Consider the following 25,374-nt stretch of genomic DNA (forward strand, 5'->3'; position numbering starts at 1 on the left):
TTCCGCTCCGGACCCACTTCCGCTCCGCCGACCGCGAGCGCTCCTGTGACGTATTTCCGGCTGGCTGAACTGAGCTCGTGTGGCCGGGAAGGAAGTAACGTCACCGGGGAGAGCAGAGAAGCCGGGTTGTGGCGCGGCCGTGAAGGCGCTTCACCGACAACATGTCTCATTTACCGATGAAACTTTTACGCAAGAAGATCGAGAAGCGGAACCTCAAATTGCGACAGCGAAACCTAAAGCTCCAGGGTGAGATGCGCTGAGCTTCGCGGCGGCCTGGGTTGCGGAGGGAGCCAGCACGTGGGCCGTGGCGCCCTGCGGCGGCCGCGGGGCCGAGCGGCGCTGGTGGGGAGGCCCTGCGGCCCCGATGTAGCGCTGGCAGCGTCCCCGCAGAGCGCGCGTGCTTGCGGAGCGTGGAAAGGCAGCCCGGGGCGGCCTCCCGTCGGGCCCCGCGCAGATGCCGACTCTCCGCGTGGCCCCCGATCTGCCCTTTCTGAGCAGCAGTTTGTACCTACAGAGTTCGGGCAGGAGGCCTCTAGAGTTCGTTTCCAGCCTGCCCCACTTCCACCCTCCCTTTCTGACTTCCTCACCACCTCTAGGGTCATCCCCAACCCCCATTTCCAATCAGGCACGTGGGACTTTCTCACCTCCCCCCATCTTCCTTTCACATCATCTATCTCATGTCTCTGTCGCTTCAGAACAAGCTGGGTGTCACTCTTCACAGAACATTCCTGATAACCTTGCCTTCCCCTACGCACCTGCCCTCTGTTTCAACTCTTGAACTCCATCATTTTCAGCTCCCAAAATGTCTTTTTGCACATATCATACGCATGTGCGTAATCTCGTGCCCTGTCTTCCTGTCACCCCTAACTTTAGGTTGTAAATTTCTTACGAACTTCTACGTATTTGCATCCTTAAAGACTTCCATGAAAAGCATTTTACCTGAATGTCACTTTTCTTTACTTACTTCATTTGCAATTCTAACTTCCTGACAGTGGGTCAGACATCCTGAAGTTATGATACCCTTTTTCGATCCTGTATAATACGGAAGCCCCCTAGGGCAGTGTTGGAGGCATTACGCCTTACACTAGCTGGTTTTCTGCAGAGATTAGTTGATTGAAAGAAATTCTGGAGGAGAGAAGAGGTGTGTGGGTTTTAGGAATAATGTTTTTGAAGTTCCCTTATATTTCCATTTCCTATAGAATAACAAAGCTTTGCTAACTACTTCTTAGTTGAAGGTAACAGAAGATGGTGCTTCTTCTGTATATAAACAGAAACTTATGTAGAGACAGCCTTAGGCATTTATATATGATAAATATCAAGACAAATAAGTGGTTACATCAACAGAGTTTTCAATTCACTGATGTCTAGGAAAGTATATCAAATACCTAATATTAGAATGTATATTTTGTAAGTAACATTGGCCCCATTTGTTTATTTAACCTCACTGAAGTTCTCCTGATCCAGACTTTTAGCTCCTTACAGACAGAGATGTGGTTTTTGAAGTTAAAAAATCAATGCAGCTTTTCCTTTTTTTTTTTTTTTTTTTAATTTATTTGTCCTGCAGTAGAACACTAAAATTGGAAGTCGTCTTAATATACATGACAGGGAAGTAAAAACTAAATCATTTCAGTCCTGGAAGCCGTGACATTTCTCATTTGGGATACCAGCATTTCTAAGTAAACCTCTCCTTCTTTGTCACTGTGTGTGCTCTGTTTTTAAACAGGGGCCTCAGCTGTGAGCTTGTCAGAAGCTCAAAACGGAGATGTGTCTGAAGGAACAGTGGGAGGTGGAAAAATTAAAAAGGCCCTAAAACAGTCTGTGACTGTGGGCTTGTCAGAAACCCAAAATGGAGACATCTCTGAAGAAGCAGTAGTAGGTGGAAAAGTTAAAAAATTCCTGAAACAGTCTATGAATGCAGGCTGGTCAGAAGCCCAAAATGGAGACTTACCTAAAGAAACAGTGGAAAATGTAAAAGTTAAAAAATCCTCCAAGAAATCTACCACACTGACCAGTGGGGAAGCAGCATTGCAGTCTCCCAATTCAGAATCAAAAAAGAAGAAGAAGAAGAAGAAGAAGAGAAAAATAGTGGATGATACTGGGCCTGGTATGTATTTTCTTTGAACTTAAGCTATTCAGGTTTTCAAGTTCTCATTCTGCTTTTCCTCTCTTCTTATGTCCACATGACACGCAAGACTCCTCTGTACTTACTGGCATACGAGAAACTAGCCTGGTAGCTAAAGCAAATGTTGTGGGGGGGGGGGATTGCAGTTTAACGTTTCTCAAAATACTGCTCTTCTTTGGCAGTTAACTATCTGAGCTTTTTATGATAAACAGAACGTACTATGACATAGTATTGGGCTGGCCAAAAAGTTCATTCGGGTTTTTCCATAAGATCTTATGGAAAATATTTTATGTTTACCTGTTTCCAAAGAGAATTATGGAATTACTGACACTAAAGAAATCTGGGCTGGTAGTAGAATCTATCTTCTTGGGTCTTTATGTGTCAAGGACTTTGCATTAGTGATTCTTCTCATTTACGTCTTTTTTGCCCCATTCCTTTTTCCTACAATAAATTCCTACCTTCGAAAGGCAACTTAGTGATAATTTGGATATGCAAAGTGTATAAAATAGCAGTTAGGAAACTTCTGAATAAATGGAACGTTAATTTCCAAGTGAGTAGAATGGCCAGGATTGGGGAGGCAGGGCTATTTTCTTTTGCAAGATTCTTGGATTGAATAAGCTTAGGTGAAAGAACAGGCATTTTAATTGAAATGTGAGCAAGCAGAGATTTCAAGACAGGATAGAACAGGTGTCAGCAAACTATTCAGCCTTCTGCCTATTTTTGCAAATAAAGCTTAATTGGAACACTGAGATGCCCATTATTTTACTTGGCCTTTGTGGTGATAGAGACCATATGGCCTGCAAAGCCTAAAATGTTTACAGTCTAGCCCTTTATAGAAGTTTGCCAGCACTTGTGTTAGCATATCCTATTCATCTTTTGTCTGAAAGAAAGGTTTCATTTAGAAAGACACTTTGAATTTTCCAAACACGCATGGCTGTCTTTTTGCTACCTACAGGCTATAATACATTTGTAAGTTATGGGAAATCGTTTCAACAGAAAGTGAAATAAGATAGAGAAGAGCATGAGGATTAGACATTACAGTTTTGATTTAAAGTGATTGTAATCCTATTCTAAAATTATTAGTGCCCTTAGGATTCTTGTTCTGAGTATGCCTAAGGAAGTGATATTATTTCTTCTCTCAAGCATTGAATCACAGGGCTGGGAGTTTAAATCCTATTGGTAACCTTTAAGAACTATTTTAAGGAAAACAGAAGTAATAAGCTTTGAAGACCAGCTGATAATATCCATGGCCTTTGAACGTGTGGGTCCTGCAGTGTTGACCATTTCCCAGAAGGGTGGTAATAAGGTCCAAGGAAGAGGCCAGTCCTGGGCTACAGAGAGTCCTGAGTTCTGGTTTAGGTCGATTCTGTTCTAACTAGCATCACTAACTGCCATAAGCTTGTCAAAGCCCAGCACGGCAGTCAACCCATTTGGCCCAGGGTGGAACATTTAAGAGCATGATGGGAGGTGAGACTGGGAAGGTAGTTTAGGGGACTATGTTACGAAAGTCGTGGATGTAGAAATGAAAAGCCAGGAGGCCTTCCCTCTCCTCCCCTCACCACTTACATTCAAGGAACAGGCCAGTTTCTGTCGCCCAGCTAAGTAGATTGTTGCTCTTGCTTTGTAGTCTGCCTCTAGTACCACGAAGAGCCTTTTGTGTTTCTGTTCCCCTTTAAAACAAAGTTAGCTTTTATAGAAAATTTATGTTTAATGGCATAGGAGGAAAAACCGTGCTTGTTACAAGTTTTTTTAAAAAACGTTAATGACTTGCCCTTGTTTTTTTTTCTCAGTAAAGTTTATAGAACTGGGTGTGATTAACATACTTAAATTGTTTAGTTCGACTTATGAAAAATTTCTTGCTCACTTAAGATGGTACAATCTATAGGTAGTAAGTCAGACAGAGAAAGAAATATTATATGATATCACATATATGTGGAATCTGAAAAATAGTACAAATGAACTTACAAAACAGAAACAGACTCACGGACAGAAAACAAGCTTACGGTTACCAAAGGGGAAGGGGGGGGGGTGGATGAATTGGGAGTATGGGGTTAACAGATGCGTGCTACCATACATAAAACAAAGAACAAGGATTTACTGTATAGCACAGGGAACTGTAGTCAATATAATGAAAAAGAATTTTTAAAAAAGAATGTCAACATATACATATATGTATGTAGAACTGAATCACTTCGCTATATACCTGAAACCAACACAATATTGTAAATCAACTATACTTCAGGAAAAGAATATGTATTAAGAAGCCTAAAACATAAAGTTTGTTGGCACATCTGTGTGTCCCACTGGGTTTTTTAATATAGCCAGATTTTTTAATCAGGAAAAAGAGATTCTTAGCAAATTAAAACTGAAAATACGTTAAGCTTTTGAAAATACGCCTTTTTGCATCGCACATCTTTTATTTTGTGGTCTCATTTGGTATTCTTATTTTAAGAAAAAAATTTGTGGGGGGTTTGTCCTTTAATCCAAAGATTCCAAAAAAGCAAAAACTGAAGACAAAGGAGACTCTGAAGATGGTGCCCAGGCTCCTGAAGAAACAGGAAACAGTGTGGAGAAGCCAGACAATGAGGACGATGACAGCATGGTGCCCAGCCTGCCCCTGGGACTGACAGGTAGCTATCAGTGCTTTCCAGATAGATCTTCTCTAAAATGTCATGCCTCCTTGGATTATAGTATCTAAAAGTTCAGTTGTGGCATTTAATTTACCTGGAAAAGATAAGTATTGACAAGAAATGGATTTATAGCTAACTATTTTTATCATCCACGTTGTGTGCCTTAGTTCCTGTTGTTTCTCTGTTTTTCCCTTTTCTTTATTTCTAACACTAAATATTTTGACATGCACACGAATAGCTCTTGGGGTCCTCTGTTCCTTTGGTTTGTCACTTTCTAAAGCTCACTCCATGTAGTAGTAGGAAAATCATTGGCCCGGAAGTCTGGAGCCCAGAGGTTCGTTTCTGGCTCCGTTACTAAAAGAGAAGGGTGAAATTAACATTATTGAGGGGCTTGTGCCAGAGTCACCTCCTTTAGCCTCTATTTCTTTACCTGTAAAGTCAAGCGTTTAGGCTAGAATCAGTTGCTCCTAACCAGAAATATCTAGCAGTTGCTTGGGTTATTTGGTTTGGGTTTTTTTGTTTATTAAAATAATTGCGGCCCAGCACCCAATCTCCATAATCAAAATTGCAAAGGTTATGGCAATGGTTCTCAAACAGGGTAATTTTACCTCCCAGGTAGGGTGACCAGCTCATCCCAGTTTTCCCATTCAAAGTCCTGCATCCCTTAAACCTCTGTCCCAGGCAAACCATGAGGGTTGGCCACCAATATGTTTGGTTGTCAGAACTGAGGGCAGGCTACAGGCATCCAGTAGGCAGAGGTCAGTGATGCTGCAGGACATCCTATAATGCATAGGACAGCCTCTCACAACAAAAAATTATCCATCCCAAAATGTCAGTGGTGTCAAGGTTGCCAAAACTTGGGTTATAGCCAGGGCACGTGTGGGGCGGGGAGCTCCCGGGTGATCCTGATGCCTCCCCCTGCTGGAGAGCCACAGCACACCTGATCTGTGGGTACAGTCTAACCATCTGTGGCTACATCTGACTCTTCTCAGTTGTCTTTTTGGAGTGAGAGTTACTATTTTGATTGATTTCATATTCAGTTTTTATTTCACATTTCTTAAACATTTCATTTCTCTCTGAACTCTCCCCCAGCAAACCACCCCCATCTCTCCCCTCTCCCCTTCCCGCCACCTTGGCATTTTCATTTCATACAAGTCCCTTGACTGTACCACCTCTCCGTCTGTTATTTTGTTACAGTATAGGCTCTGGACTTTACATCACACAGCCATTAGCAGTGGAGAAACTTGAAAAGTATAAGGTTTTTTTCTTGATATTATATTGGAATGGTTGGGGTTTATTCTTATTGGAAGAAGCTCTTCTAAGCTTGACACCAACCCAGTAATGTTTTCAATCAGCAAAACTAATTTAGGAAACTAGCAATATTAACTATTAAGAAAAGATAAATTTGCTAATGATAAACTATCTTCTCCTTAGGAGCTTTTGAGGATACTTTGTTTGATTCTCTGACTAATCTTGTCAATGAGAACACTCTGAAGGCAATAAAAGAAATGGGCTTTACAAACATGACTGAAATTCAGCATAAAAGTATCAGACCACTTCTGGAAGGCAGGTATGATTAACATTGAGGTTTGGGCATTAGTATCTCTATTTTTAGCGCTAGTAGTTTGGAAAGAAGATACCATTATGTTCTATCGATCTTGCACCGTGTTGGGTAACATACCCAACCTTCGTTAAAGGCTTTAGCTTATTTACTGATGTTTGGAGAAAATTGTTCACTTCTGTTTTTAGCACAATTCTTATTTTTGAGTTAAGTATTTAACCCATGTGATTGATTTCAGTGATAGAGAAGGTGGGGACTTTTTTCTTGTTATGATCTAGCCTCAGTGCCTAAAACATGTGTGATAGTACATGGTACTTGTTGAGTGAGTAGACTAAATGTCTCTCTCCTTTTCCTTTTTATTTTTTAGGGATCTTCTAGCAGCTGCAAAAACAGGCAGTGGCAAAACCCTGGCATTTCTCATTCCTGCAGTTGAACTCGTTGTTAAGTTAAAGTTCATGCCCAGGAATGGTAAGTCTGTGGTCCCACTGTTTCTGCCAGTATCTCACTGGAAGTCTGTTGTAGCTGTTGGTGGACTCCTGGTGATAACTACAGTTGGACTTTCACTGTATATCCTGTTTTGCTTTTTAGGAACAGGAGTCCTTATTCTCTCACCTACTAGGGAACTGGCCATGCAGACTTTTGGTGTCCTTAAGGAGCTGATGACACACCATGTTCACACGTATGGGTTAATAATGGGTGGCAGCAACAGATCTGCTGAAGCACAGAAGCTTGCCAATGGGATCAACGTCATTGTGGCCACACCAGGCCGTCTCCTGGACCATATGCAGGTAAGAGAACACTATTGTGTGGTCCCCATCTTTTGTCTGTGTGAAACATAAACTTGACAGCTAACAGTTTTTCTTTGTCCTTTGTCTTGTCAGAATACCCCAGGGTTTATGTATAAAAACCTACAGTGTCTGGTTATTGATGAGGCTGATCGTATCTTGGATGTTGGGTTTGAAGAAGAATTAAAGCAAATTATTAAACTTCTGCCAAGTAAGTAGGTAGCATCTGCGTGTGATTTGCCGAGTAGCTGTTGGAAGTAGATGAGAGTTTTTCCTGTATGAAAACTACTAATGTCAGAATTTTAATTTAGCGAGTGAAGTGGTTGTGCCGGTCACCCTCAGATGTAGTCTGCAACATAAGCATCACTCTCACTAGTGACTTAATGCAGTGGTTTTGCCATTTGAGAGGCTGCCGCGCGAGCTGAACAGTCTTAACGTACGTCTCGTCCCCGCCCGTCCCCGCCACCCCATCTCACAGCTTCTGGGTAGCCATCGACTTGCTGCCTTCTGTGTTATGTTTGAGTGGTACATACCTTGGTTATAGTACTTGAAACATTATAAACTGCTTATGTCTATAAAAACACCATGGTTCAGTGCATTATACAATTAGTTTTTTAATGCTTCATTGAGGTATAATTAACATAATAATCTACATATTTTAAATGTATGCTTTGATACGTTTTTGTCCTGTTTACACCTCGAAACCATCACCACAATCCATACAGTGAACATTTCCATAACCCTCAGAACTTTCTTTGTGCGCCTTTGTAATCCCTCCCTCTCACCGTCCCCCGCTTCCAACAGCTGCCACGCACCTCTCTCTCACAGGTGACTGTGGATCTGCTTTCTGTCACTGTAGATCGGTTTGCATTTTCCAGGGATTCATATGAATTCATATGCAGTGTAACTCTCTTTTTGTCTGGTTTCTTGTGCTCAGCAGATGCTTCTGTGATTCGTCTGTGCCGTTACACGTATCAGTAGTTCTTTGCTTTATTCCTCAGTGACGTTCTCGTGTATAAATATGCCACAACCTGTTTATCCATTTAACTGTTGATGGACCACTGTGTTGTTAACAGTTTCGGTCTACTACAAAAAAAGTTGCTATGAACATCCATTTGCAGCTCTTTTTGTGGGCATATATCTCCTTTTCTGTTGGGTGATTACCTCGGAATGGAGTGGCTGGTGAATGTTTAACTTGTACCAGTTTACATCCCCATCAGCAGTGTATGGATTTCCAGTTCCTCCTGTTAAGTCTTGAAATTAGGTAGTGTTAACCCTCCAACTTTGTTCGTTTTCAAAATTGTTTTGGCTGGTCTTGTCCTTGGCATTTCTATATGAATGTTAGAATCAGTTTGTTAATCTCCGGGGATCTTGGGGTTGTACTGAATATTGATCATTGGTGGAAGACAATGTTGAGTCATTCAACACATGAATGAGGTAGATCTTCGTTTATTAGCGCCCTGATTTCTCTCAGCAGTGTTTCAGAGTTCAGTGTACAGGTTTTTTCATATCTTCTGTGAGATAAAATTTTTCACTTAATTGTTTTCTTGCCTGATTGAGCTGGCCAGAACCTCCAGTATAATCCTGAATGGAACTGGCAAGAGAAGACATCTTTGTCTTACTCCTGATCTTAGGTGGGAAAGCATTCAGTCGTTCACCATTAAGTATGATGTTAGCTGTAGATGCTCTAGATCTGTATGCCCTATATCAGATTGAGGGTGATCCCTTTTGTTCCTGGTTTGCTAAGATTTTTCTTAAATCAGAAATAAATGTTAAATTCTGACAGATGTTTTTTCTGTGTCTATTGAAATGATCAGATGTTTTTTCTTTAGTCTATTATATTGATTAATTTTCAACTGTTAACCAACCCTGCATTCCTAGAATAAACCCCACTTGGTCATGATGCATTATCCTTTATATATATTTCTGGATTCACTTTGCTAAAACTTTGTGAAAGGTATGAGTTGGGAAGTAAGCTCTCTTCAATGTCCTGGAGAGTTTATGAAATATTGATAATATTTCTTTCGTAAGTGTTTGATAGACTTCAACAGCAGAGGCCATTGGGGGCTGGAGTCTTCTTTACATGAAGATTTTAACTATAATTTCCTTAATAGATACAAGGCTTTTCAGGTTTTCTATTTCTTCTTGAGCAAGCTTTAGCAGTTTCTTTTTCAAGGAAACTGTCCATTTCATCTTAGTTGTCAAAGGTCTAAAGTTGTCCGTGATGTTCCTTTCTTACTATTTATAGTGATACCATGTCTCTCATTTCTGATAGTTCCACTGAGAGCATTTTTAGTTGTGAAGCAATTCTAAGGGTTCCCTGAAGGATCTGGGTCATGTTTATGTGGGTGTGTTTCAGCCCGCAGACAGACCATGCTCTTTTCTGCCACACAAACTCGAAAAGTTGAAGACCTGGCAAGGATTTCTCTGAAAAAGGAGCCCTTGTATGTTGGTGTTGATGACGATAAAGCTCATGCAACCGTGGACGGTCTTGAGCAGGTACGTTTTGTCAATACCTTCGATTCTAAGGGTCGTTGGTGTTTCCTTGCAAGTGTTTGGAGGATCGTCTAGAAAGCAAATGGGTTAATGAACTGAATATATCACTGCCAATTTTAGATGAGTAAAAAACATTTTGCTGTTTAATAATCTTTTGCGCTAAGATGTGAGGTGAGCTAGAAGGCGGAGAGGCTGGTTTCAGGCGCCTCACTGTGGAAATGAGGTGACAGAGATCCAGACTAGGTTGATTAAAAATAGAGCTTAAGGTTGAGTCTTTTGCTGAATGATCTGTTTCCTGTAACACTTCAGCTTAAAAACCTTTCACTGGTTGTTGAGTTTTTAAAAATATATTCACCCAGCTTTGTTATCATGTTTAGGACAGTGCACTTAAGCTGTGGTTATTTGAGGTCTTGCTGTTAAGGACCTTCTAAAAATGAAACATTGATACACTTTGAGGGTTCCAGTTAACGGAGGTATTGGTACATTATGATTACAAGAACTTAATAACCAGTAGTCTCAGAAATATGGGAAGTATTTAGTATCCAGTGATTGTAGCCAATAAAAGGAATCAAAAGAGTTAAAATTAGTCTTATTTTAGGAATGCATTGTTATAATGAAGGCAGTAATTTTGCTGTAGGTGAGGCATAACAGTGTATATGCTGTATTAATCTGTGCTCTCCATCAAATTATATTAGTTGATGAAGCTGAAAATGTCCATTTGATTCTTCTGTGTCTGTCCACTTGCACCTCTCCTAGGGATACGTTGTCTGTCCTTCCGAAAAGAGATTCCTCCTCCTCTTTACATTCCTTAAGAAGAACCGGAAGAAGAAACTGATGGTCTTCTTTTCGTCCTGTAAGTCCGTGAAATACCACTATGAGTTGCTGAACTACATCGATTTGCCTGTCTTGGCCATTCATGTAAGTGATTATGATGAATTTATTAAAAACAGGTTACACTTATCAAGTTATATAGATCGTGGGGATTGAGGTATTGCTGTCTCCTCCAAACATAGTTCTAAGTCGTTTGGGCAATAGTGGGTGACTGACCCTGTGTGGAGGGAGCTTTGCTGGGGGTGGAGGGGTGGGGACCAGAAAGGAGGAGCGGACGCCATCCCTTGAGGAAATAGGACTGGTTATGAACTTGAAGTAAAGCAGGGTAATAGTTCCACGGTTTGGGGATTCTACATCGAGACCTCCCACAAACAACTTCAAGTTTTCTGTTCCAATGGATGTTTTGTTTTGATTCTAGGGAAGGCAGAAACAAAACAAGCGTACGACCACGTTCTTCCAGTTCTGCAATGCAGATTCGGGGATCTTGTTGTGTACAGACGTGGCAGCTAGAGGGCTGGACATTCCTGAAGTGGACTGGATTGTTCAGTATGACCCTCCGGATGACCCCAAGGTTCCCTGAGAAATACCGCATTCCGCAGAATACCCCTCTAGTGTGCAGTGACTGCAGGACTTCTCTGAGACTGATAGCGTTCAGGGCTTTTGCAGGACCCAGAGAGGGTGTGTGTGCAGGGAGATTCGACAGGTGTCAGTGGGACTTACGTTAGGCATGTTATATGCTTGGAAGGATCGGTTAAGAGCAGTAGATGTCAGAAGGAAATAAAATTTGCTTACAGAGATAGATACCATTCTTTACTATATGTAGTAAAATAAGTTTTATTGGGTATTTCAACAGACAATAGATTATATAAATTATCAGCCGGCATTTAAGTGTGTTTCCCAAAGCCCTTTTGAAGTTGAAGCACACTTAATAGTCATCTGATTAGGTCATAGAATTAATGTGAATGTTCTGTCTAGCTTTCCTTGGCCCCGGGCATGGCTGTGTTACCTCTATGCGGATGCTCCCTGCGGAAGGAATGGGGGGCCAGCTTTGGGGAGCTTGGTCACGGGCTGTGTGGCGCCACTAGGTGGAGGTGGGGGCCGTCTCACACTGCTGTGCTGGCACACTGCTGTCCGCTACCGTGCAGGTTCTGGACGTGCAGATCGCCACAGGTTGCCATGGAAACCAGTGTGTTACCTCAGGTTTTCTCTCTCCACCAAAGGAATACATTCATCGTGTGGGCAGAACAGCCAGAGGCCTGAACGGCAGAGGGCATGCCTTGCTCATTTTGCGCCCTGAAGAATTGGGTTTCCTTCGCTACTTGAAGCAATCCAAGGTAAAGCCCTTCACTTGGAAAACCTTAAGCTGGCGACAGATTGCTCTCGGGAGGAACTGGTTACCGGTGCACATGGCCTTAAGCACCATTCCTCGGTGTGTCCGAGGAGTCCAGCGTCGTCGCCATGCCGTTCAGACAGTTGTTAGAGCAGCTTAGCGGATGAGATTTACGTGGTCGCCCCCAGGAACTGTGAGCGGGAGACTGTCCCCGAGGCCCCGTCCCTGAGCTCTGTGTCGCGCAGGGTGCGTCCCTGTCCCCAGTCTCCGCTCTCGTCCCCTCAGCCCTGTTTGAAACCGTCTCCACTCCTTGTGAGCGAGCTCCCTCACGCCGGTCATCTCTGCCCCTGCTCCCCTGCTGCAGCCCTTCTCCACGTGTCTGCACCTCGTCCCAAGCCCAGGGAGCCCATGCTCTCCTACCTCTTCCTCCTTCAGGCCCTTCTTCATTGACTCCGTCCCTCCCTGGCACTTCGCTCTTTACCATCTCAAGTCTCTGACCAAAAAATAACTTCAACCGTAAACCCGCTCTCCTCTCACTAGGTCCAGCGTGGCCACTGCCTGTCGCCTTTCCTCAGTTTGCCGTTTTGAAAAGTGGGTTACATTTCAACTCCTCTGATTTTGGTCTCCAGTCCGCCCTCATCTGGCTTTGGCCTCTCTGTCGCCAGGTCTTGAGAATGCTTGTTGGGCCTTGTGTTGCCTAACATTTGCCTCTTCACTGGCACAGTGTCGCCTGGTGGATTTTCGTTGCCCCCATCGTGGAGCAGCTCCTAGGGATTGCCATCAGCCCTCGCACGTTTTCTCCAGATGCCTGTTTCCCGGCTCTCAGAGAGCCTCTGCTTCCGCCAGCTGCTGTCTCCTCTGGGAGGCCCTGCTCTCCTCATGACCCCCAGCACGGGTGCTCGGCAAGTTGTCTCATCACTTACCTGTCTCCCCCCACGGCGGCAGGCTCCCTGACAGCAGGGCCTGTGACTCGGGCAGCTGTTCTTTTCCCCCAGCATCTAGCACCGGTCTCGCACTTTCCCAGTCATCTAATAAGTTCCGACTGGTAAGAAATATCCTTCCTGTAGGAGTGTGTGATCACTGTGACCTAGTGTCACAGACCCCAGTCACAGGGCAGTGTGGTGTTGGAGAGAAGGGCTAGTGGTTCTTTCAGCTGGAAGCTTCAAGCTGCTTCATCACGTTGCACCCACCGAGATCTTTATTTAGAGAAAAGGGCTTCAGTGGTTCATTGCCCCTGCCAGTTTCTCGCCTTTTCTTTCAAGAGGATTCCATAGCATGATTCACGTGCAGTCAGCAGAGGGAGGTTAAGCCTGTCCCATTGGCATTGGGAGACGAGGGAGCAGGTGTCTGGCCCGTGGGAATTCCACAGGCCTGTTCCCCTTCCGTCTCTTCAGTGCCTGATGAGCTGCATCAGAGCCATCCTGCTTTACTAACCTGCATGCTTTTGTTTTCTAGGTTCCTTTAAGTGAATTTGAGTTTTCCTGGTCCAAAATTTCTGACATTCAGTCTCAGGTATGCAGGGCAGAGGGGGAGGAAGGGTCGTCCCAGCACCACCTTCGTAGCGTCTCACTGACACTCTCTGTCCTCCGAGTCTCCCTGTTCATAAAGTGAGAAGTTCGGGCCGAGCGATTGTTTCCGTGTCTTGTTGCGCTGGTGACCACGTTCCAGAGCTCTCTACCTTGTTTCCGTCCGTATCTTACAAGAATTTTGTCGTCATTCATAACTGCAGCCTGATTTTGCAGATATTACAAAGCTTGGAGCAAGTGTAGTGGAACAAATGTTTTATATGACGTGCTTTTTTATTTCATTAAAAGCAATATTTCTTTCTGTTTCAGCTTGAAAAACTGATTGAAAAGAACTACTTCCTTCATAAGTCAGCCCAGGAAGCGTATAAGTCATACATTCGAGCGTATGATTCCCATTCGCTGAAACAGATCTTTAATGTTAATAACTTAAACTTGCCTCAGGTTGCTCTGTCGTTTGGTTTCAAGGTGCCTCCTTTTGTTGATTTGAGTATCCTTTTCTGTGTGGTTATGAATTCGTCCAGGCACTAAGGGACAGAAGCGTGACCGGGGGCCTTGGGGCTTAGCACTTGGGCTGGTGTGTCTGCTCTGGCTGAGGCCTGCAGGGCCCAGGCCTTCAGGCTGGTCACTGACCTCTTGCCAGTGCTCACGTGGGGTGGGCAGGGGTTAATTGTCAGGGTGGAGACTACAGAAGCGAGACAGTTCATGGCTTTAAAAAAGACAGCGGAATTTGAGTGGCAGACAGCAGGGGGAGTTGTACGTTGTGCGGAGAAGCTCAGAGGGGCGGGGCTTGGCGGGGTGTGGCTTCACTGTACAGGGTAAAGCTCAGAGGGGCGGGGCTTGGCGGGGTGTGGCTTCACTGTACAGGGTAAAGCTCAGAGGGGTGGGGCTTGGCGGTGTGTGGCTTCACTGTACAGGGTACACAGAGGAGCGGGATATCTTGAAGAAGCTGCAGACAAGATGGGACCTCTCAGAGGGCTTTCATTCTCTCAGTCCTTGAAGCATTTCGTGCAAGGAAATGGCAAGACCAGCGAAAGAAAATAGCCTAAGTGCTACTCAAGATAAAAGGCAAAGGGAACACGTCCAGTTGCTTCTGTTGTGATATGTAATATGTGTTTTATTACACACTTTCAACAGAAGCAGCAGCCAGCTGGAGTGAGGCCTGCTCGCTAACACCGTGGTAGTAACTCCCACGGGGACTTGGAGGACCACCTTTGGGTGGCCGTCCGCATCGTGGGCATCGAGTCAGTGTCTGCTGTTGTGAACACATGTTGAGTCCCCGTGTGACAGGAAGAGCAGCTCCACTCGGTCAGGCACCTCTGAATCAGCTCCCAACAGAGGTGAAAGTCATTTTGTTTTGACACTGGGAGTATTTCTTAATGTGTTCCTACACACTTAACCAATTTACCTCTTCGGCTTCATTGTGTGGAAGAATAATAGAAGTATTACACTGGCCTTAAAAATCTATCCTGCTAGTTTTATTCCACAGTCACATGGCCACTGCTGATTGGAATGTTCGCGTGTGTTCGTGGCCTGGGGAGGGGTGGTGGGGCCCCTGGGGTACAGCTGGCTGGTTCTTCTGCAGACGGTAGACTGGAGTCCTTGTCTTTGTGTTGCTTGATTTCCTTAACGTCCCCCTTTAGACGTGAACAGCAACGACGGCAAACTTAAAAAAAGGGGCGGCGGCGGTGGCTTCGGCTACCAGAAAGCCAGAAAAGTCGAGAAGTCCAAGATCTTCAAGCACATAAGCAGGAAACCATCTGACGGCAGGCAGTTCTCTCACTGAAGACACGCCTTTGTCCTGAAATGGAATTTTTTTTTTTTTCTTGCTCTAACAAAGGAATTGTTGCCATAGGATTTGGGACTCGTCTAACGAGTATGAATGGACTTGGGGCGCCGGCACTGACATTTCCAGTGGGTCTCCTCTTCGGGGATATAAAACAGTTCAGTATTTCTTGATTGGCCAAGGACGAAGCAGGGGACCTTCTTAGTCTGTGTGATGATAGAATGTTTTTAAGTTTAAATCTTTTCTTCCCCAGACTGGTTAGTGTTGTAGTGTAACTCCTTTGGCACCTTTCCTTCCTGGCGTCTGAAGATGTGTATGGCTTAGGGTGCCGTGTCAGCCTGCCACACAGGGCAGGTGCCACACAGGGCAGCTGACACTGGACAGCTGAAATTATCTCAGTTTATTTTTTTGGTTTTGGTTGTTTCTTGGACCTTTCGTTGTTTCTTGGTCCTTAACTTCAGTAGTTTTCTGACCCCTCCTGAAAATGCTGCCACGTAAAAGGGCAGAGAGCTTTGGGAAATACCTAAGACGCACCTCCGGTTAAAGGTGGCACTGTGTTTTTTATATGTTGGATTTTAAAACAATGATCCTTTCTCCATTTTACTTTTTTAAGGGTAAGAAATACGGGTTGTCATTGTTATTTGAATAAAGTGCCCCAGCAGTCCTGACATGGAGGGTAGGGTGGGGATGAGATCTGAGAGTTTTGAGCCTCATTTACAGGTGTAATACTCTGCTGTTCTCCATTTGGTAACTTAGCAGACTTTTGTTTTTAAGGCACAGAGAATGGTGACACTCCTCAGTCAAACTTGTTTGTTTGAAGTGGTTTGGATTTTGGTGAGCCCTTCCAACTCTTCATAGTACTTAGAAGACAAAGCATCTTTTTGAGAAAAATTGCCTCTTCCAAATCCATGAAACAAAAATAGATTTATGGTGAAAATTGAAAATGAACACACATCAGAATGAGCAGCAAAGTCAGTGGTTTAGTCAGATGGGGTTTTTTGTTGTAGGAACTTTTGATTTCTGGTGTGTTTTATGTTTTATTTCTAGTGTGTTTTGTAACTACAGAATGGTTATTACATTTTGTAGTTATTTAAAACCAAAGTTGCTAGCATCATTTTGCTGTTGTACCAGCTCATGTTCATAGATTCCTATTAAATATAAGTATCAAATGTAGAAGAAACAGTCTGGTAAACAGCACTGCAGTAGGAAAAGAAAAGAATGATACACTGTTCCACACTTGGGCTGGACCACTGTCCCCCTAGCTAGACATGTCCTGGGTTTCAGACCTTGATTGCTGGACTTCCGGCATTTAATAACTGTTTCTCTTTCCAGTAACTATTCTTTTTTGTTTCAGAAATAATCATGTTTCAGAAAGTACACAAAAGCAAAGAGAATATTTAATCACTGAACAGAAGTAAATACTGCCAATATTTTGATACATAACCCTCCAGTGTTTTGTACACATACTTTTTCATTTTTTTTATCAAAGGTGTAGTAAGTCATCGTTACCCACTATTTGTAACCATCTTGTTTCATAACATTATTTTCCTGTGTCATTAAATAATTACATCAACTTTGTATCTCATTTATTACTATGCTTTAACCTTGCCTGGTCTGCCTGGATTTGAGTTCTGGATGCCTGCATGTCCCACACTGGCTCTCCTTGTCTCAGTGTGTCTAGTTCCTGTTTTGTCATTTGTGAGAAAAGTATATAAACAGGAGGTGGAAAGATTGTTCTTACTATGATAACGGCTTACTTCAGGACTTGCTGGGAGTCCTATGTGAAATTGTGCTGGCAGGCTGGTCCAGCCTCGGGACATCCAGGCAACCACACTTGACCAACCTGGCCAGGATTCACATGTGAGGGAGCGGTCACTAGAACCAGATACGAGGGCAGGGCAGCACCATCTGCAAGGCTCGTTTGCACAGAGAGAAGGCGCCCTTAGGTTCCTGTGCTAAGAACACAGCTGCTGGCGGCATGTGTGCGGCCACTAACTTGACAAATGGGATTAAGTGGCCTCAGCCAGGAAGGCCAGGCAGCGTGGACTTGAAGCTACGCAGATCACTGCCAGCAAGTAGAGACCTTTGGGTCCTCTGGGCTGCACATGTGTCACTGCTATTTCTAAATTCATTTTGGTCTTAGCTGCCCAAGTTAAAGCTGAATTTGGGATATCCAAAAAAAGGATCTTGTTTATTCAAAAATACATAGTGGTGGGACTTCCCTGGAGGCGCAGTGGTTAAGAATCCGCCTGCCAATGCAGGGGACGTGGGTTCAAGCCCTGGGCCGGGAAGATCCCACATGCCGCGGAACAACAGCCCGTGCGCCACAACTACTAAGCCTGCACTCTAGAGCCCACGAGCCACAACTACTGAGCCCGAGTGCCATAACTACTGAAACCCACACGCCTAGAACCTGTGCTCCACAACAAGAGAAGCCACCGCAGTGAGAAGCCCACGCACCACAAAGAAGAGTAGACCCCGCCCGCCGCAAGTAGAGAAAGTCCACATGCAGCAACGAAGACCCAATGCAGCCAAAAATAAATTTATATTTAAAAAAAAAAAATCGTAGTGGTTAAAAATGAGTGCTCTGGAACCAGAATGCCTGGGTTCAAATTCCAGCTCTGCCTCTTTTCTGGGCCTGTGAAATGAGTAGAACAAAGGAAGTAATAAAACCTACTTTGTAAGGTGGTAAGAATTGAATGCACTAACATGTAAGGTGCTAGGACAGTACGAAGTACCTGTTAGCGGTCTTTATGAATACCTAAATCCTACGCCAAAGGCCTGCTGCCCAGCGGGATCAGGCACAAGGACTCACTGAGAAGCCTGAGCTATCTTGGGCCTTCTGGAGAACAGGCCAAGGATTTCTGACAGCCCAGGTCCCCTGGAATTCTGATCAGACCCAGGTTTTGGGAAGTGCTCCAATCCTGCAGTACCTTCCTAAGGCAACTGTCAAGGTGATTCATGCAGTTGTCAAGGCTGATTTGTATCGGGTGTTTGGTGGAGGGAACAATGACTTTGGATAATGCTAAATGTTCATGAATCAAGAGCCTGCTAGGTGCCAGGAACTGCAGAGGACACAGATGCGTGTGGCTGAGCTCCTCTTAGGAGCCTGGTAGGTCTAGAGAAGATAGATGTCGTAAGCAATTGTAATATTGTTTTCCAAGTCATGTGACATGCAGATAGATATATAGAGAAATGTCCCAGCTATTTCTAAGCCTGGAAATTCTGCATCCTTGGGTTCGGGTGGACTTTAGCTGATAAAGAGCTGTTGGAACCTTCTCTACCTATGGAAGACAGGCTTCTGTTCTGGGAAGTGGGTTCCCAAATGCCACACAGGAAATGTGCCACACAAGAAACCCCGAGATTTTTTTTTTTTTTTTTAAGATTTTTCTTGCCCATGCCCAGGAGATTGTCCATATAGGCCTTTAGCAGGGCAGAGGACTCTGGATGATTCTCAGCAAGGCTAGGTGTGGGAACATGCAGTCTAGAGTACAAACACAGACAGTCTCTTGCTAAACCTTGTAATGTTCTCATCCTGTGAAGTAAAACTGCCAAACACAGGAAATGGCGTTAGTGTGTTTAGCCATCCACAAGGCAGGGTGGCCAGAGGAGACACCTAAGATTCAGGCTTTCCAGCAAGAAACAGCTGTGCCTTTGTCTGAATGCCTTACGTGGGAAAGCACAGTGCAGGACAGCACAGCAACCTTGGCCCCCTTTCCTGCCCCAGCCAGCCAAAGCCCCGAGATCCCCCAACAGTGCTCCGTTCAACTGGGATCCAGTTGGTTGGCGTTAGCACAGGAGATGATGTCATTAAGAAAGCCATTCTCCCCTCTAGGACTCAGCATCTCATCTGTAATTTAAGGCAGGGGGAGGGGAGGGGATGCAAACAAATTTTAACTAGATGACCGCTGTAGTGGGCGTTTTTGGTTTGTGGGGCTGCCCAGCATCTAACCTCCTTCCTGGGTTCAGAGACCGAGCCATGTAAGTCCTGGTGCGTGGGCAGGACCACTTCCCATCGGGAAGCAGAAAGCCTCCCCTCTAGTCAGGAGGGCTGTGACCTAGGTGTAACCTGAAGGTGTCAGAATGCTGAATCAGGTACTAAAAAAGACACAGACGCAAGTGGCGGGTTCCTCATCCATCTTCCAGAGGCAGCTGCGTCAGGAGCAGAGGTGCCTCCAGCTGTGGCGTGCAGGCAGCAGCAGGACTTAACGCCAGATTGACTGTGGGACGTGACTTTGGCTGTGGTCCTGCCCATTATCGACCTGCCCCTATTTCTGCCTCTTCTCCAAGCCGGGGTCTCCAGCCATCCACTGTCATTTCAATTAATTCCTTTCAGTTTAGATCATTGAGTGGCTCTTTGTTGCTTATAAGAAAGAACCTAAAGAAATAACCTCTAAGGCCCCTCTAACACTCAAGTGACTCTCAGATTTGGTCTCTCTCTCCCTCTGTTGGGGGAGGGTAGAAAGTCCACGTTGCTTCCCACCATCCAGGCTCTCCCCGCGCAGACCCCTGCCTCCTACGCAGGGAAGATGGCTGACGTGGAGCAAAGCCAGGACTTGAAACATGCAAACACCCTTGAGGCAAGGACGCATCAAAGGAGGAACAAGCGGCAAGTTCACCACCTCCAGGGAGAGATCATGCAGTACTGCTCTGGATCTGGGGGCCTGCGGGGCGGGAGAACGTGGGGCCTTCGCATTCCTCAGAGCCTCGTGTGGAGCATTGGCGCTGGGAACGGACCGGGCTGCCCTCATCGAACCTTCCAGGGCCGCAGCTTCTGGAGTCACAACCTGTGTGAATCCCGACTCCACCACTGACCGTGAGGCTTTGAACAGCGACTTCCCTCTCTGGGCCTCAGTTTCCTCATCCACAGAAAGGGAGGAAGTCACGGCATCCGCAGGATTAAACGCTGTAGAGCAAGGGAAAACTTGGGCACCGAATGGAGCCGAGTCAGCTCTTGGAAATGACAGCTATTGAAGCTACTACCGAGAACATCAGAAAAGGGATAGGGTGGGTCAGAAACGAAACAATGTTTCCTCGGACGTACCTGCTTTCTCACACCCTCTCCCCACCATCAAAACGTCATGGTTTCGGACGTAGGCCAATAAAGCCCGGGAGGTGTCGTGCGCTTTCTGTGATTCCGCATCTCGCCAGCAGGGGGCGCGGCAGCCGAGCGGGAGCGACCGGCGTCTGCGGCTGCGTCTGCGCTCCCGCGGCCCCTCTGCGCAGAATCCGCGGGTTGATCGGTCTTCCTTTTGTTGGCAGAGGAGGGACCTAGGGGGCTCCTTCCCCCGGCCCCAGGCTAGAGGAAAGGGGGCGGGGCGAGTAGGGGGAGAGCAGGGGTGCCCGCTCGCCAGGCTCCATCCTGCTCGGGGCTGGCGCGGGTGTCCCCAGATGCAGACGGGACACAGAGCCCCTGAGCCCTGACTCTAGAGCGGGCGATGCAGGCCGAGGGCTCAGGAGGCGTGCCTCGCAGCCCTGATGCTCCGGTCAACAGGGCTACCAGGGCGGCTGTGATAGAGGAAAAATGTTAAAGGTCAGAAACCACGTGAGCGCTGGGCCTCAACTTTGTTCAGGTAACGTGTATTTGCGCATCTACTAAGGGTGGAACCCCAGGAGTGTAGGGGCGGTTCTGATGCCATTCTAGAAGCTTACTGTGAGAGGGATATGACATAAATACAGGGACAATGTACTATACAGAGAGAATAACCGTCTCCAAGGGTTAAATGATAGAGAGCAGCTTTGGGAAGGTGTGACGTCAGAGCGGAGTCTTGCAGGAGGCTTTACCTGGAGCAAAGGGGGTGACGGAAGGGAGGAACCAGGTGTCCAGGCAACGATGTGAACAGCCTGAGCAAAGGCAAAAATGAAGCAGCTTGGGTAAAACAAGAACGGCACCGTCTACCTCACTGGGCTGCTGTAAGGCGTCTATGAACCAATACAAGCACTTCAGATATACTAGCTGCTCTTAGCCAAGCAGGACGTGTACTTTAGGAGGCAGTGAGAGACGAGACTAGGAACCTAGGTGGAACTCAGAGAAAGGAGGCTAGAAAGCCAAGCCATGAAGCTTGGACTTTAATTTGGTTCGCAGTGGAAAGAAAGCGGGTGCAGTGTCAGATTGTGCATTAGGATTCATGCTGGCTAATGTTTAGGGTGGAGAGGACCAGGGTGAAACTGGAGGTGGGGAAAGCTGGGAATTAGAGAAGGAAACAAGAGCAGATATGAGACATTGTGATGCTGCATTCCTCCAGACACGACACTGATGGTTTCGGGGGTGACACTGGGGTGGCTCAAAGAAGACAGTGTGCTGACCACAAAGACGGGGGGTGGGGGTGGCGGGGGGCGGAGAGGAATGTGGTGCCATTAGCAAATACAAAGAAGCCGAGGTGTCACCTTGAGCATGTAACCTTAACTCATTAACTCACTTTCCTCCTCTAACTAATGGAAAACCATCCCTGCCTCGCAGGATTGTCGTGAGAATGAAATGAATCAACAAATGCAAAGCAGCTTCTGCATAGCAAGGACTGAACAAGTTTTAACCCCCTCGTCTCCCATCATGAAAATGCTGTCTTGTGTTGCCTTTTAATTATTTCATGTGACGAAGCTTTAGATTCTTGGCCAGTTCATCAGTGTACATACAAGTATTTTCCAAGTCTCCAATTTAATTTTCTTACAGATCATTTTTGTACTTTGTGCTTACATCTACCTCATTTGGAAATTTTTCTCTCTCTGTTTCTTGATGTCTCTGCATCTAGACCAGTGGTTCTCAACGGAGGTCAGTTTTGTCTCACAGGGGACATTTGACAAGGTCTGCAGACGTTTTTGGTCGTCATGTTTGGGAGGAGGATGCGGCCAGCACTTATCGGGTGGAGGCCAGAGATGCCGCTAAACAATCTTCAGTGCATAGGACAGGCCCTCACAACAGAGAATGATCCAGCCCCAAACGTCAGTGGCATCAAGAATGGGAAACCCTGATCTAGACCCTCCTTGAGGGCATGGCTCTGGGCCTTATTTATCTTTGTACCCCTTGTGTCTAGCACACAGAGTTAAGAGTTTAATAAACAGGGCTTGAACAGAAAAGAAATCAGGAAGAGGTGCTGATTTCTGGGGAAGAAGAGGGACTTCGGAGCAAGTCGATGTTGAGAATTCAGCAGGATCTCCAAGGGAAGAGGCAAGAAGGACCAGAAGTCATAAGAGAACTTGCAGCAGGACATTTGGAGTCATTCCGTCACCCATGAGAACTGTACTGAGTAACTACTTTGGATGAGGCGCTGTGCTAGACGCTGCAGCAGCAGAGGGGAGCAACTCCATCCCAACTCATTAGGAGCTTGTGGTCCACGGGAGGAGGAGACACTCGGAAGTAAATCCATCATGAGCAGAGCCTCGTGTGAGCCCTGAGGATGGGCCGCTAATGCTGCCTGGGGATTCATGCATGACACGAGCATTGACCAGAGACAGGAGGGCCCGGGAGAGATCTCTTGGGTAAAGAAGAAGAGCAAGGACTGGAGGATATTCCAGGTGATGGGAACTGCTCCTGCCAAGCGAAAATGGTGGAAACGCCGGGGACAAGGCTGCGTGAGAGGATGGTGAGGAGTGATGTGTGGTGGGGAATAGCAGGTGAGCCAGGGCTCTGTATTTGGAGAAGGGTAGGAAGCATTTGTAGGTGGACACAAAGACAGAGGGCGGTGAAGAGTCCTGTACAGCAGCTACACGGTGTCCTGTGTAATGAGCACTGATTTCCTGTTAAGTAAAAGTGTTCTTGAACTGCCACCTTGCCGAGGTCAAGAGCCGCTGTAGTGTCCTGGGAAGGTAATGCTGTTTGCTTTTTTAGGATAGAAGAGACTTAAACATATCCTTGGGCAAAGGAGCGAGACATTGAAGATGGAAAAGAGAAAGTGAGGGTAGTCGAAGAAACAGAGTCTCCGAGAAGGCTGGCAGGTGAGTAATTGATTTAAGTAGGACACTTTCCTGTTTGATGTCTTCCCCACTCTAAGTAAAACTTAAGAAGTGTCTGTTTCCTAACAGCATCCCTGGGCATCCTTGGCTTTGAGGTGTAATGTGACCTTCTAGCTCCCCTGGCACCAGAGCCTGGAGGGTTTCAGCTCAATAGGGACCCAGGTGAAAAGACCAGGTTCTGGTTAGAGCAGGAGTACCTCGGATATGTTGGGATCTGTGGCAGCCAAAATAATGCCCCCCCCCCAATAATGCCCATGTCCTAATCCCCAGAAACCATGAATACACTACCTTACGTGACAAAAGGGACTTTGTGGATGTGATTAAGTGATAATCTTGAGATGGAAAGATATCTTCGATTGCCCAAATGGGCTCACTGTGATCACAGGGGTCCTTATAAGAGAAAGGCAAGAGGGTCAGACTCAAAGAAGGTGATGTGACAACAGGAGCAGAGATCAGAGAGTCAGGGAGAGATTTGAAGATACTACCGGGCCAGCTTTGAAGACAGAGGAAGGGCTGTGAGTCAAGGAATGCAGGCAGACGCTAGAAGCTGGAAAAGCAAGGAAACATTCTCCCTGGAGCCTCCAAAAGGCTCTGCTGACACTTTGACTTTAGTTCAGGGAGGCCCACTTTGGACTTCCGATTATTGTAAGATAATAAATTTGTGTTGCTTTACACCACTAAGTGTGTGGTAATTCATTACAGCAGCCTTAGGAAATTAATATAGCACCTTTCCCCCATTTCGAGTTGAAAGACTTCTTTGTACCTGTGCACATTTCCCGGGATCCTTGGCAACCATTTGGAAGACACAGGCTGTAAAACACTGGACTTCTGCATTCAGCCTTGGAACAACGTTCACAGCTGTGGAAACTGGAGTTTAAATCTTAATAGAACTCCACAGGAATTTAAGACGCTTTAAAACAAGCTATCTTTTGACCCCAAATTAGACATCTGGCAGTCTCATTACAGACTCTTCTGCAAACCCAAGTGTGGCAAGGAATTAAATTCACCAACATTCTCTGCTTCAGAGAAGTGTCCTCTGCGAACGCCAGCTGGATTGAACCCTTCCGCATCTGTGATGGACAGAGTGCCGCAATGTATTCAATACCTACATGTTTGTTTCCCTTAACTCTTTCAGGTGCCTTTGGGGAATAAGCGGTGCTGGAACGGTTGGAGTACTCAGTTTTTTCGTCCACCTTCATTTCCCTCAACTCTAAGTAACAGCTTTACATGCCGGAATAGGTTACCATAGCAATATTTTCTAAGCAATAGATGGGCTGAATTGCACTATTGAAGAAGCTCAAGAGAAAATAGGAATAACAACCTGGGAAAGTCCAGCGTGCTACAGAGCCTCGAGGCTGTTAAAACAAGGGGCTCAATGGATTCGCTAGTGATCGATCAGAAAGGTGCGACCCCCAGGTCATATAAAGTGCAGTGTGGGCAGCTATGAATCACCCTCAGAACTCCCACCTCCTCATCTCCAAGTGACCCATCCACAAAGCTCAAATGACAAAAGACCAATTAAACAGGTTGGGGGGAGGAATCTTTGAAATTCATATCAAAAAGGGATACTTGACAAAGCTCTCCTACAGGGAATCCTAGGAAGATGGTGGTCACCCTGACAGAATAAGTTTTTGATTTTTCTGAATCTCTACCTAAAAACAGAGCAGCCAGAGAGCAAAACAAAAAACCACAGACAATAATTACATCAAAACAGAGCAGCCAGAGAGCAAAACAAAAAAGCCACAGACAATAATTACAACAAAAAGTAGGTTACAGAGTGTCCCGTTGAACCCCAAAACACAGGTGAGTGGGACAAAGCAGCAAACAGCCACAGACCTGCTGGTTATTGGCAAAGTGCAGGAGGAAACAGTGGGAAATAATGCATCAGCTGATGGATCTAAGAACAGGAGAAGCCCAAAAAGAACAAACAGGGGGCCAATTTGAGACCAGCAGCTGAAACTGGAGGTTTTCCCACTCTATTGTGAGTGAGGGCAAGGTTGGAAGGGCTGGAGGAGTCCAATTCCTTTGAACCCTTTTTTGGTAGCTCTAATGAGATATAATATATATTATTATACCATTCATGTACCATACAATTCACCCACTGAAAGTTTTTTTCACATATTCAGGGAGTTGTGCAACCATCACCACAATCAATTTTAGAACATTTCCACCACCTCAAAAAGACAGCCGGTACCCATTAGCAGCCCCTGCCCCCTGCCTCCAGCCACTGGCAGTCACTAATCTACTCTCTGTTTTTATAAATATGCCTATTCTGTATCTTTCACATATATGGAATCATACAATATGAAGCCTTTTGTGCCTGGCTTCTTTCACTTAGCATGTTTTCAAGATTTATCCAT

The 25,374-nt window shown here is 45.5% G+C and overlaps 1 protein-coding gene and 1 long non-coding RNA gene across 2 annotated transcripts; both read left to right on the forward strand.

Annotated features, from left to right (window-relative positions):
• The first annotated feature begins 88 nt into the window (after nucleotides 1–88).
• DDX18 (DEAD-box helicase 18) lies at nucleotides 89–16,638 on the forward strand. The gene is made up of 14 exons (XM_059927634.1): nucleotides 89–246; nucleotides 1,724–2,104; nucleotides 4,612–4,752; nucleotides 6,187–6,322; nucleotides 6,681–6,781; nucleotides 6,902–7,101; nucleotides 7,195–7,309; nucleotides 9,458–9,597; nucleotides 10,351–10,512; nucleotides 10,844–10,996; nucleotides 11,646–11,759; nucleotides 13,211–13,267; nucleotides 13,591–13,768; nucleotides 14,922–16,638. Exons 1-14 carry the CDS (start codon nucleotides 162–164, stop codon nucleotides 15,062–15,064), a joined length of 2,106 nt encoding a protein of 701 aa, XP_059783617.1. The 5' UTR covers nucleotides 89–161; the 3' UTR covers nucleotides 15,065–16,638.
• A 3,692-nt stretch (nucleotides 16,639–20,330) lies between these two features.
• Nucleotides 20,331–25,107, forward strand: LOC132368879 (uncharacterized). Its single transcript, XR_009504172.1, has 3 exons — nucleotides 20,331–20,637; nucleotides 22,890–22,996; nucleotides 24,150–25,107. It is a non-coding gene; the product is annotated as an uncharacterized LOC132368879 (long non-coding RNA).
• The last annotated feature ends 267 nt before the right edge of the window (nucleotides 25,108–25,374 follow it).

Source organism: Balaenoptera ricei, chromosome 7, assembly GCF_028023285.1.
Source record: "Balaenoptera ricei isolate mBalRic1 chromosome 7, mBalRic1.hap2, whole genome shotgun sequence".
Classification (NCBI taxonomy): Eukaryota; Metazoa; Chordata; class Mammalia; order Artiodactyla; family Balaenopteridae; genus Balaenoptera; species Balaenoptera ricei.